The 12,593-nt window shown below is 43.6% G+C and overlaps 1 protein-coding gene across 1 annotated transcript in view; it reads right to left on the bottom strand.

The window, feature by feature from the left end:
- Window positions 1-12,593, bottom strand: part of LOC121287540 (cadherin-22-like) — a 764,370-nt gene that overhangs the window by 300,784 nt on the left and 450,993 nt on the right. Inside the window, exon 8 of the mRNA XM_041205473.1 lies at window positions 11,526-11,779. Coding sequence (XP_041061407.1) covers window positions 11,526-11,779 — 254 coding nt within the window. The remainder of the gene's footprint in view (window positions 1-11,525; window positions 11,780-12,593) is intronic.

Below are 12,593 nucleotides of genomic sequence, written 5' to 3'. Positions count from 1 at the left end.
CAGTTGTAAACTGCATTTCCACTAGTTCTATCCTGATTTAAAAATCATTTCACCTGAAGTCGGCCCTGCTTAAAAAAACTGGCCACCTTCCCAAACTGAAATAACAAGAATAACAAGTTTTTACCAATTACGGGCCCTTTGCAGCTGTTGATGAAGACTCTTCAAATTGAGCTTGATTTTGGGCAATAGTTCTAAACAATTATACGCATTAAAAATCATTTAACTTACTAAGAGACTGATTAGTGTACATTAGCGAAACGAGCAAATGGTTCAGCACTTTTTTTTAAGTAAATTACAAACAGGTTGCTCACAAGTGCAAGATTAGATACTTTTATAAAAATTGCTGATTTGCTGTGACAAATCCATTTGCAGCTGTATTAATAAAACTACACCAGGTTGCCCACTCTTGAATATATGAAATAATTCTTTACTGCAAGTAAAAATGAACAATTAGGTTCTATTACACTGCCAAATTGTGTTGGTTCATGGAAGATTTTACTTTCGTGGTTATGTAAATACATTTTATTGCTGAAAAAAGAGAAACGCTGTCAAAGCTTTTCATCTTGCACTCATCAGGACAGATTCACAAAAATACCAAATCTCAAAGGGAACAACAATTTATATTGCATGGGGAGAGGATGCTGATTGGTTGGCAAAAGGACACTGATTGATAGAGGCATTGCCATGGAGAATGCACCAGGGAACAGTAAACAGCCAAACTTTTGTTTAAATTTAAACCAGGCAGGTCAACTCTGATTGGTAAAGGAATTGCTATGGGGAATGAACCAGGGAATGGCTATTCCCCCATGTTTTTGTTTAGTTGAAAAAGAAACAGTGCATGGACATTTTCTTTCTGTTTGCAAAGGGCTTTTTAAATACATTTTCAAATAATTTTTAATTAATAATTTTAAAATACTTTTTAGTGGGAATTGTAATATTAGCAGAGAAATTTCTTGCACAATTTATTTCCAATCTCCTGATTGTGCCCAGAGCATTACTCCACACTTACCGTGAGAACATTTCAACTTAAATCTAAATCTAACTTAATAAATATGCTGTAGAAAAAGTTATCAAAAGTATTCAATATAATGGATAAAATTTTACACCTTATAATAACGTGAGTCACTATTATTCTCCCTTTGTTGCTGAATAAACATTAAGGTCTGTGCTTCCTGTAAAAGTTGGTTACAGCAAGGGTGTCATTTCGGAGCACAATAGGCCTCACTGCACCTGGCCTAGGCCAGGCCAGGGGTGGGGAACAGACACCAGGCAGTGTTTCCATCCCTGTTCCTTCATTAAGTTTGACTTTTACTGGAAAGAAGGATATGTGAGGATGAAGTCAGTAATACCCCAGTTAAAAATCCTGCTGGCATTCACTTTTTAAAGCAGATGTGAAAAGCAGACACTTGGATAAGATGCTTGGAAGTCAGCCAATGGTCATGGGCATACATCTCAGCACTGAATGAGTCAATGGGTGCAGTGTGGCAAAGCCAAAGCACAGATCAACTAAAATCCATGTGGTGTGTTGCATTGATTCTTTCACATTTGTCAACAAGAATGCAATACTTGGCACAAAAAAATGCAATGAAATTTTATCCCACAGCGCTGGCCACTAGACAGTACTTCTCTTGAGTTCTTGATATAAATAAACTAAATTTCTCCATAGTAAAAATGTCAGTCCATTGAGTAAAAATATAATTGCTTTGGGAATTTCCTGATGGTTACTTTGTTAATTGTGCTTCAATTCCTTTATCATTAAATAACCTGATCCCAGGATGAGCAGGTCAGGGAGGTTTTATGCAATTCAACACTTGATAGCACAAGAGATTATTTCTTAAACTGCTCTTAAGTGGTAATGATAATTAATTGTTAATTAGCACTGACTGTTAGATTACCCTGATTATTAATGCTGATATAAATCTGTTACTGACAGCTATTAAAAGAAAAATAGTAGAACTCTTCGCTTGGGCACAATTTAAATTAGTTATACATCAGAGAACAGCATTGTTCAAGTTTCATCCATGTAGTGAGTTTTATTTTTTCCTTCTTATCTCTTGTGATTACTTAACCTCAAAGAAAGAGAGAAAAAACATTCAAAGTTGCAGATCAGGGCACAATTGAATGATTCCTGCTGGACAGTGAGCAATTATGAATGTTAGATGATATCAGGATTGTGACTTGGCTGTGAGGGTCTATGTGTCGAATAGCCTGGCTCCAACAACAACTTGCATTCACGTAGCATCTTTAGTCTAATAAACTATCCCAAGGGGCACGTGTGTGAGTAAACAAAATTTGACATCCAGGCTGCATGAGACGATATTAGGACAAATAAACAAAAGCTTTGGTCACAGATGTAGGTTTTAAGGAACATCTTAAAGGAGAGAGGAGTTTAGAGATAGAGACATTCAGGGAAAGAATACCAGAGTTTGGAATCAAGGCAGCTAAAGGCTTGTCTGCCAGTGATGGAGCAAAGGAAATTGGGAATGGCCAAGTGGTGAAAATTGGAGGACCACAGAAATCTCATAGGTTTGTAAAGCTAGAGGAGATAACAGATTTAGGAATACACTGAAGGGAATAAGGAATGGCCATTTGGGTGAAGATCTAAGGGAATTCAGATGGGGGCTGAGAGAGGGAAGGAACAGGGAACAGGAATAAGAAACCTAGCTAAAGGGCTGAATGGAATCAGCCAAATTCCATGAAACAAACTGAGCATGTATAATGAGGCTCCACCTGGGTGATGAAGGAAGCTTGTTTTGTAGCTGAATTCTGTGCCCTTGGTGCCCTTGTATAAAACCAACACCCTTTGCTATCTCCTACAGCAAAACAGCACTCTCACATGGCCCTCAGGATTGTGGGCAAGCTGTACAATGTACCAGCCTGCAGAATATAGGCTACATTGACAGGTGGCAAGTACTGAGGTAGGCCATACTGCCTGGATTGTACATACTCTACCAGAACAGAAGATTTGTCATTGTTTATCCACATACTGCACTATGTTCATGGTTTGTTAACTATGTTGTTAAAGATACACAGGTATGAGATCATATATAACGAGTCAGTTGGAACACTGGGGTTGTAGTTAAGAGACAGGAATCTGCAAGGCTGCATCCTGTGAATAAACCTGTCAAGGAAAACAACTGTGTCTTGTTCCATACTTCAGCATCTGGCTTGGGTCCATTTAACATGGTCGCAGAAAATAGTTTACTAAAGGTGAAGAATGGAAGCTAAGATTTTCTTTCTGACAGAAGACTAATTGGAATTGCTTTTGAAAACAATGGCTGAAACCAAGTGTAAAGTGTCAAGGTATGATTTTCCACTGATGTTCTCTGAACCTGAACCATATGACCAGTGGAAAAATGAGGTAGATATATGGACATCGGTTGCATCCTTACCAAAGAGAAAGATGCTATCGGATTAAATGTCTGAGGCTTTAAAAAAAATTCCTGGGAAAACATACATTTCCAGCAGCCTTCATTGCACAAATGGGATGTTTGGCTGTAAAAAAGATGGAGGATTCAATACTTGTGGCGTTTTGAGATAGTTCAGATATGGGGCACAGCCATTAATACAACTGAAGAACCATAAACAAAAGAAATGAGGATGGAGATGTTTTGACAGATCTGGCAGACAAGAGGAATGGAGTAATAATAACAGAAGAAAGAACCCTAGGAATGCCTGGGCCATTATAAACAGGCATTTCAGATGTGATTCGAAATATCATGCGGTAAATTGTCCAAAATTAAACAACAGGCTTTTGAGGTGAGGTTTGGAAGGGGGTGATGACGATATTGATTAGTCTGAGGGAATTGTACTGGTCACAAGAAGCTTCATTTGGGTAATGAGTGTACTAGCCACTGATTCATTTAATTTCACTGTGTTGGACAGTGGTTGCACATCCACAATGTGGATGATTAATTGAAATAATATTTGGATTCACTCAGTAGTAAGAATCGAAGAAAGGTCAGGGAATATGGAAATTATACTTGCTTCAGGTTCAGCTAAAGTCACTGAAATGAGTGGTGATTCCATGTACAATAGCTGGAGTAAGCCATTTTAATAGACTGGTTTCTCACTAGATACTACATGGGGAAGATTTTCCATTTGTCGGGCTGCTGCAGCGGGCGGGCCCAGGAATGGCTGCGAGACCTTACCGCCACCTGCGATTGGGCTCCAACCACGATTTCATGCTGGTTGGCCAATTAACGGCTAGCGTGAAAGGCGCGCTAAGAGCCTTGGCGCTGCCAGGGTGGGGGTGGGAGGAGCGCGAGCACTGAACTCTGCGCATGTGCGGGGAAGCGCACACTGACAGCTCACTGAAGGCACAGAGCTGCCTCAGGAAGCCAAAGGATTTTAAAATGAAAAGTAAACGTTTTACGTATGATATAAACATGTCCCCACATGTGACTCAGTCACATGAAGAGGGACATCTAAAAAAGGATGTTCAAAATTTTAAATTTTTTTTAGTAACCGTTGGAAACCCACCCATGGATGAAGTTTCGTTAAAAATGCAAAGGCCGCCTGGCCTATTCACCCGCCTGCTAACCGAACGGTTGGGTGGGCAATGAAAAATGTAACTTAATTACTTAAGGGCCTTAATAGAACTCTTAATTGTCAGCAGGCACACTGCCGACTAGCACGTGTGTCTGCCAACCGAAAGATTGCGAGAGTGCACAATGATATCGGGACGCTCGCCTGATGTCATCGCGCACTATTTCACTCCAGTTCAGGTTGGGTGTGTGCCCACCTGTGGGACAAACATTTCTGTCCCATATATGATATCTAGTGAGATACCCTTGCTGTTGAGCAAGCCATCCATGAAAAAGGCAATAAAATTGGACTTGGAACATGATAAGACAATTTTGAAAGTTGGTAGATTTGCATTTTACCCAATCAGAACATTTTTGCATTCCTTTGACAAAACTTAGCTTCTCTAATCAGAATGTCAAAAAAGTTTGAATGGCATTAGGTGATAGGAGCTTGAAAGAAAAGCAAATTGTCTTAAAGTTACATCAACAATTTGTTCATCCCCCTTGTCACAGGTTAAAAATCCTACTAAAGGATGCAGGGGTCGCTGATGACGAGTACACAAAGCTTATTGAAAAGATGAGTGAAAAATGTAATAGATGCAAAAAGTATTAGAGGACACCATCACAGCCTATTGTGAGTCTCCTAATATCACGAGACTTTAATGAAGTAGTAACAATGGATTTAAAGGTGTGGGACAAGGATAGAAACATTTTCACTTTACATTTCATAGACATGGCAATAAGATTCAGTCTATCTGCAGTAATACATGGTAAAGACAAGATTGATTATAGATAAAATCATGGAAAAATGGATAGGAACTGGACTGGGGGTACTAGCTAAATTCCAAACCGCCGTAGGTGGACAGAATTTGTCAGTGATGAATTTAAAGTTATACGAAAATATAAACATTGTAGTGATGATCACTGCAGCTGAAAATCCCTTCAGCAATGGACTTTGTGGGCAGCCCATGTGAAGTATTCACTTCAAATAGATGGAGGCTATACCCCGTATTAGTTGGTCTATGGAAGGATGAGTGAAGTAAGTGGGTGAGGTGGGTGAGGCATTTAGGTAGTGAGGCAGGTGCATAGGTGGTAGGGGTGGTCTGGTCAGTGGATTAGCTGGATAGGGAGTAGTCAGGAGGTCGGGAGGGTGAGGTTTTGAGTTGAGGAGTAGGGGGCATTAGTTTGTGATGGGGGAGGGTCAATTCTATAAATACATAGGCATTACACTAGGATTTTTCTGTCTAACATTTCCTGGGTAACTATTCAGGTAAATAAGTTGGAAACGTCTGAAGTCTCCAACTCTAACTCAGAATTGGAGGTATTCATAGAGGGTCCTAAGGAGCAGGGGAATTGCCCATCTGAAGTTCAAACTTCAGGCAATTCGCACAGTGGTCAGTGTGTTAGGACTTCCACAGGATCCAGAAGAACAGCTTGGGTTAGACATCCAGAAGATCTGGGCCATTACAAATCCTGGAATCAGAGGGTGGAATTTTCTGCAGCTGCCAGGTGGGGGCACTTGATAAGGCAGGAGACAAAAAACCTGTTTCCTTTAAACTGTTGAAATTTTGTTCTCCAGATTTACAAGAGTTTTTTGGATTAAAGGCAGGTCGAGCTTCCCGACAAACAGTATTCCAGCAATAGTACTGAAGATTTGTGCTCCAAAACTTGTCATGCCCTTAGCCAAGCTGTTCCAGTACAGTTACAAACTGGCATCTACCCAACAATGTGGAAATTTGCCCAGGTATGTCCTGTACTCAAAAAGCAGGACAATTACCACCCCATCAGTCTACTCTCAATCATCAGTAAAGTGATGGCAGATGTCACCAACAGTGCTAACAAGCAGCATTTGCTTAGCCACAACCTGCTCACTAAACCTCAGTTTCGATTCCACCAGAGTCACTCAGCTCCTGACCTCATTACAGCCTTGGTTAAAGATGGGCAAAGGAGCTGAACTTCAGAGGTGAGGTGAGAGTGACTGTCCTTGTCATTGAGGCAGCATTTGACCAAATTTGGCATCAAGGAGCCTGAGCAAAACTGGAGTCAATTAGTATCAAGGGGAAAAATCTCCTCTGGTTAGAGTCATACCTAGCACAAAGGGAGATGTTTGTGGGTGTTGGAGATCAATCATCTCAGTTCCAGGACGTCACTGCAGGAGTTCCTCAGGATAGTGTCCTCAGCCCAACCATCTTCAGCGGCCCCATCAATGACCTTCCTTCCACTATAAGGTCAGAAGTGGGGATGTTTGTTGATGATTGCACAATGTTCAGCACCATTCACAATTCCTCAGACACTGAAACAGTCCATGTCCAAATGCAGAAAGACCTGGACAATATCCAGGCTTGGGCTGACAAATGGCAAGGAACATTCGTGCCACACAAGTGCCAGGCAATAACCAACTCCAACAAGAGAGAATTTAACCATCGCCCCTTGACATTCAATGGCATTATCATCACTGAATCCTGCGCTATCAACATCCTGGGGATTACCATTGACCAGAAACTGAATTGGACTACCCACATAAATACTGTGGCTACAGGTCAGAGGCTAGGAATTCTGCAACACATAACACCTCCTGACTCCCCAAAGCCTGTCCACCATCTACAAGGCAGAAGTCAGGAGTGTGATGGAATACTCTCCACTTGCCTGGATGAGTGCAGCTCCAACAACACTCAAGAAGCTTGACACCATTTAGGTCAATACAACCCACTTGATTGGCACCCCTTCCACAAACATTCACTCCCTCCACCACCGACACACAGTGGCAGCAGTGTGTACCATCTACAAAATGCACTGCAGGAACTCACCAAGGTTCCTTAGACAGCACCTTCCAAACCCAGGACTGCTAGCATTTAGAAAGTCAAGGGCAGCAGGCACATGGGAATACCACCACCTGGAAGTTCTCAGCAAAGCCATTCACTATCCTGATTTGGAAATATGTCGCTGTTCCTTCACTAATGCTAGGTCAAAATCCTGGAACTCCCTCCCTAACCACTGTGGGTGTAGCTACAGCATATGGTGTGCAGCATTTTAAGAAGGCAGCTCACCACCACCTTCTCAGGGACAGTTAGAGATGGGCAATAAATGCTGGTTTAACCAGCGACACCCACATCCCATAAATAAATTTTAAAAAGTCAGGAACCCTATAAGCTCCCACTCCAAATTAAGTTCCCTGCCAGCGAGAATTTAGAATGTTAAGTTTTACAACTGTATATAAGTGGCATACACTTGACGAGCTTCACGTCTTCCATGACTTTGAGGTCTGTTGATGTTATTTATGTTTCTTGGGGATGTTGCATATCTTTACTCAAGTGCCATTAGCAAAATTGCACCAAGGCTGGACAAGGGAGGCAGGCAATGGCTGGAAGGGCAGGTTAGGTTGGATGGGTGAAGGGTGGAGCAAAGGCTGGTCAGAAAAGGCAGGCTTACAGGTTGGAAGAGTGGGAGGTGGTGGGGGGGTGGGGGGGGGGGTGCAGTCAATGTCAGGGAAAGGGAGTGGAGGGGGGAATGTCCGGGGAAGGTCCAGGATGAAAGTCTGGTAGGTGAAGTCGTCATCGAGTGGGTCATAGAGGGGGGCTAAACAGATGGCTCGGATAATGGGAGCGGCAGGGTTGGCATGGGGATTTTATCGCGTGTTAACCCTGAGGGGAGGGAAGGCATGTGGAGGCTGGAGCCTGGATCATGGGTCCAGGGCAATGGGAGGAGTTTCAAGGGTGACAGAGGGGAGAGAAATGATGATATTGGATGGGTCAAAGGTGATGAGGGGGGAAGTTGGTGGGTGGCGAGGAAGGGTAGAAGGTGATGGAGCAAGTTTGAAAGGTGAAATGCACCATTTTTCCAAACTGACCTTGAACACACAGTTAGTCAGTCAGTGAGATCCCTCAAGGTGGGAGGAGGATCTTTTCTAGTGGGTGGAGTTCAAGGTCAGCACAAGAGGCCGACTAAAGGGACACCCTAATAATTGTGAAGAAAATGGATATCAAAGATCTCAGTTCTGTTCTCTCCTCTTATGGTTAATCCTGGATTGCAGCAGATTTGTTCCTGACTCATGGACCTAATGACATTGAGATCCTAGCAAGGTGTGGAGCTGCTGTTTATTCTCTGCATTTGTCATTAGCTGCAGTCAGAGGTAGGGATAAAATGAGCGAGGGAGGTGGATGACTACAAGGGGCGCTGCTGGTGGAGGGCAGCCGACTCATGACTCCAAACCTCCGTCCTTACAGGTGAATGGTCAAGGCTGACAAGGGCTCATGTGGTTAGTCTTTCTATGCTGCCAAGGAAGTGGTCTTTCTATAGAGTCTAGAGGGTAGTGGAGACAAGTGGAAAAGTGTCCTTGTGAGGCTTCTTGCACATGGCTTTCATTACCCTGGTTAAAGAGCAATGTCTCCATGCGCAGTCATGTATACAAGGGAGGAACACCCATCTCCGGTCCTCCACATATCATTTACCTGGAAGGTGTGGGGTGGGGATGCAGTGTCTAGATGGAGGCCAGACAAAGGGCTTAGCACTTGCCTGTTGCCTTTGAGATGGAGGGAATCCTGTAAAGGACATGCTTACTAAATTTATCACTTCAATTCATTCACACATCCAGGTGTCGATGACCCAGGCTGCAACAACCCTGTCTTGGTAATGGCTCTCATGTGGATGAGGAGAAGGAGAGTCCATTGCCGGTTGGCACAGCACCAGGAAGATCAAGGGCCTGAGCAGCAAGAGGCATCCAGACTTCTATAAGGTCAAGAGTCTGGAGAACATGGAACACTGCAATGGCGAATATTGGCCCAAACATGGGTGCATCGCAGGTGGTGCTCTTATCTAGAGATGAGCAAAAGGCAATGCCAGAGGTGCCCTCATATGCCCTAGGATGTGGTTGCTCACATCTGCCAGCTTCTCCAGTACAAACTGTGACCTCAAGGGCTCTGGAGGAGCTCTTGGCCTGAATGAGTGAATGTCTGTCTGGGTGCCCTTTAAATTTAGTGCCAGGACCTTCGACCCTATGAAGTAATGACGGGTTGGGCAACTTCCTGCTTGCGCTGCTACAAGAATCACCAAGCTCCTTGCAGATGCATAATTAATGAACTGAAAAGTAGAAGATTGCGTGTGTTCACTCACCCCACCACCCAGTGAGAATCATACCGACTTTCCTGACAGCCACTAGACTTAGGCCGGAATTTCCCACTCCCTTTGGTGGCGGTTGTGTTTGGCGGCATGAGTGGACAATATGGCGTGAAAGCCAAATATTGGTTTTATGCTGTTGTGAAACCAAAGTGCGATCGGCCGCTCTGCCTGTCAATGGCAGGCTGCATTTCCCACCACCACACGTCGGAACCTAATTTCAATACTTTAGCATCTCATTATATGCCTGCTCACCAGAATCATCCTCCCATGCTCGATCATCTGGGCCCACGCCATTGTGGTTCACAACTGTGCATAAGCGATGTGCACCTGGCAAGCTGCACTTCACTCGGGACTTCAAGGTTTGTTTGTCTTCCTTGCTTTGGGCAGCGCTTGCGGTCATCAGTGCCAGCTTCACAGGCAGCACCACATCACTTTTAGGGCGGGCTCATGGGCAGGTCTCTACCTACCAGACCAGCCATAAGGTCAGGGTGGCTTTTCAACAGCTTCAGGGCTAGGGCTTGCTTAGGGAAGGGGGAGAAGTGGCCTCAGGCAAGGGAAGAGGCAGCAGGGCGAGGGCTGTACTGGGGAAGGAGGGTAGCCCAGGGTGTGTGGGGGGGCACAAGTTGATCTGCACAAGTGGCCTCAAGATGGTGAGGGCTGAGGAGACAATCTCCAGGGAAGATGAGGCCAGATGGAGATGTGAGGGTGTGTTTTTAGAGAGTGAGTAGTGATATCCCTTGATCTGGCAGTGAGTGAGATGTCAGTGAATGTATGATGGCCTTGTGAGTGTGTGAGTTTAGAGTGATAAGATGGTTGCCTTACCCTGGTGGCACGGATGAGATAGTTCATCCTCTTTCTACACTGGATGGCCAACCTCTTCTGTGTAGCATTGGCACTGATCATCACTACCATCACCTCCCAAGCTGGAGTGGTGAGATTGCTGGACCCCCTGCGGCCAGAGCAAGGGTAGAGGACATCATGGTGGGCCTCCAAAAGGCATTCCAGTGATGGGTTTCTGAAATCTTCTTGACTTTCAGGACCATGTCTTCACTGGAGCAGTCCTGGGCTGCCAGCATTGAGAACTGTGTGCATGGCTGCAGTTTGGATATGGCACACGGAATGAAGAAATGGTGAAGTAATGGCCTGGTGGGCAATTCAGAGGCCACCCGCCAGTGGGACAGTGTAGTTCCTGTGGCTGCATAATTAATAAGGTGGGAAGTGGATGATACGGTACGAAAACCCACTATCACACCGGTGGGTAAAATCTGGGACGATTCCACCTTAATCTTCAGAATGTAAAATTCCACCCATAGAATTTTACAAATTTCAGTGGTTCACTTGTATCCTGCAGTCCTTACCTGAGCTATCCTATATGTGTTTGCAGCCCCACATCAATGTGGCTGACTCTGAGCTTCTCTTTGAAGTAGCCGAGCAAGTTACTCAGCTGCATCAAGCTACCTCCAGTCATATACCAATCTGGCAATCAATTTACACACAGCAAACTCCCACAAACAGCAACAAAGTAATGACCAGGTAATGTGGGATAAATATTGACCAGGAAGAACTCTTCTTCAAACAGGGCCATGAGATCTTTTGTATCCTCCTGAAAGCATAGGCAAGGTCTGGTCTGAAAGATGACAGTGTCAACCTAGGCACTGTGCTAAAATGCTAAAGTTGGATTTGAACCCACATGCTTCTGAATCAGAGCGCAACCCATTAAGCTAATATTAACCTAAGTTGCAAATGTGGTGAATAAATTAGTATTTTTTTAATGAAGCACTTCCAACAGATGCACCGATAAATATACATGCACATAGATGGCAAACGGATATTTGGCTCAAGTTCCACACACAGCTGAAGCAACCAGAATGGAAAGACTTGTACCTGATGGGACTGTTAGTTAAGTCAGGATCCCGCGCAGTTATAGAGCCAATGACACTTCCAACATGGGCATCTTCTTGAACGTCTATCACATTTGTCTGCGAGATGAACACAGGTGGCTCATTGACGTCTTTCACCGTCACTCTGACGCTGGTCCAGTCCTTGAAAGATCTGAGGTTTTCAAACTGTGGGTCAACATGCTTATTCACTGCCTCCAGCAGCAGACTGTGTGTTCTCTTGGTTTCAAAGTCCAGTGGCTGAAAGAAGTACAGCAATGGATTAGTTTTTTTAAAATAAGTCTTATTGTTCATTTTCACCACTTGTATCTTCCTCTTATTGTCACTCATTTTACCAAAATGTTACAGGGGATCTCCTGCTGAAAGGGTCTATACAATCTTTTGATGACGAATTCTGACACAGTACATGGAACGTCGAATACACTTGAAAAGATTTTTCAGATCTTATATTGTATCTTTAATCATTGTGTCTTTTGGTAAGGAATAGTTGTTCCCTTGATTGTCCTATGAAACGAGTTAGTTATATATTGTGTGAGATAGCCAATTATTTTATTCTTCCATAAGTCAACACTGTTGATTGAGTTGACCATGAACGGATTAATTTTGTATGTTAGTCACGACAATTCCCTAATTAAGCATCCACCACACACAATAGCATTGCAGCAAATATAATGCAAATTCAAGGGCCTGATTCTGGGGACTCTGCTGCAGAAGAGCCTGAACTGTAGCAGTCATGACTGACATTGTGTGCAGTAGTGGAATCTATAATTAATATTTGGTAAATGTGTAAAGATTTCTCTGTCTGGGGATCAAGTGCAAACAAGGAATCCATTTTGTATTAAAACCACAAGGTTAAAAGCCTGTTGAACTGTGCTGACAGTGGAAGCCTTCAGAGGCCCATAAACAACCTGATACCACATCACTCCCTGTTGCAAAGCATCCCATGCTGCAATAATCCTCTGTGTAAATAAGCTTCTCCTAACTTCTTTCTTCCTTCTCTTAGCAATAATTCTTAGCAGTGATTCTGCGGAAGAAACAGTCTTTTCCTATTAAT

This window comes from Carcharodon carcharias, chromosome 14, assembly GCF_017639515.1.
Source record: "Carcharodon carcharias isolate sCarCar2 chromosome 14, sCarCar2.pri, whole genome shotgun sequence".
Taxonomy (NCBI): Eukaryota; Metazoa; Chordata; class Chondrichthyes; order Lamniformes; family Lamnidae; genus Carcharodon; species Carcharodon carcharias.
This window is presented reverse-complemented; position numbering and strand designations above follow the sequence as displayed.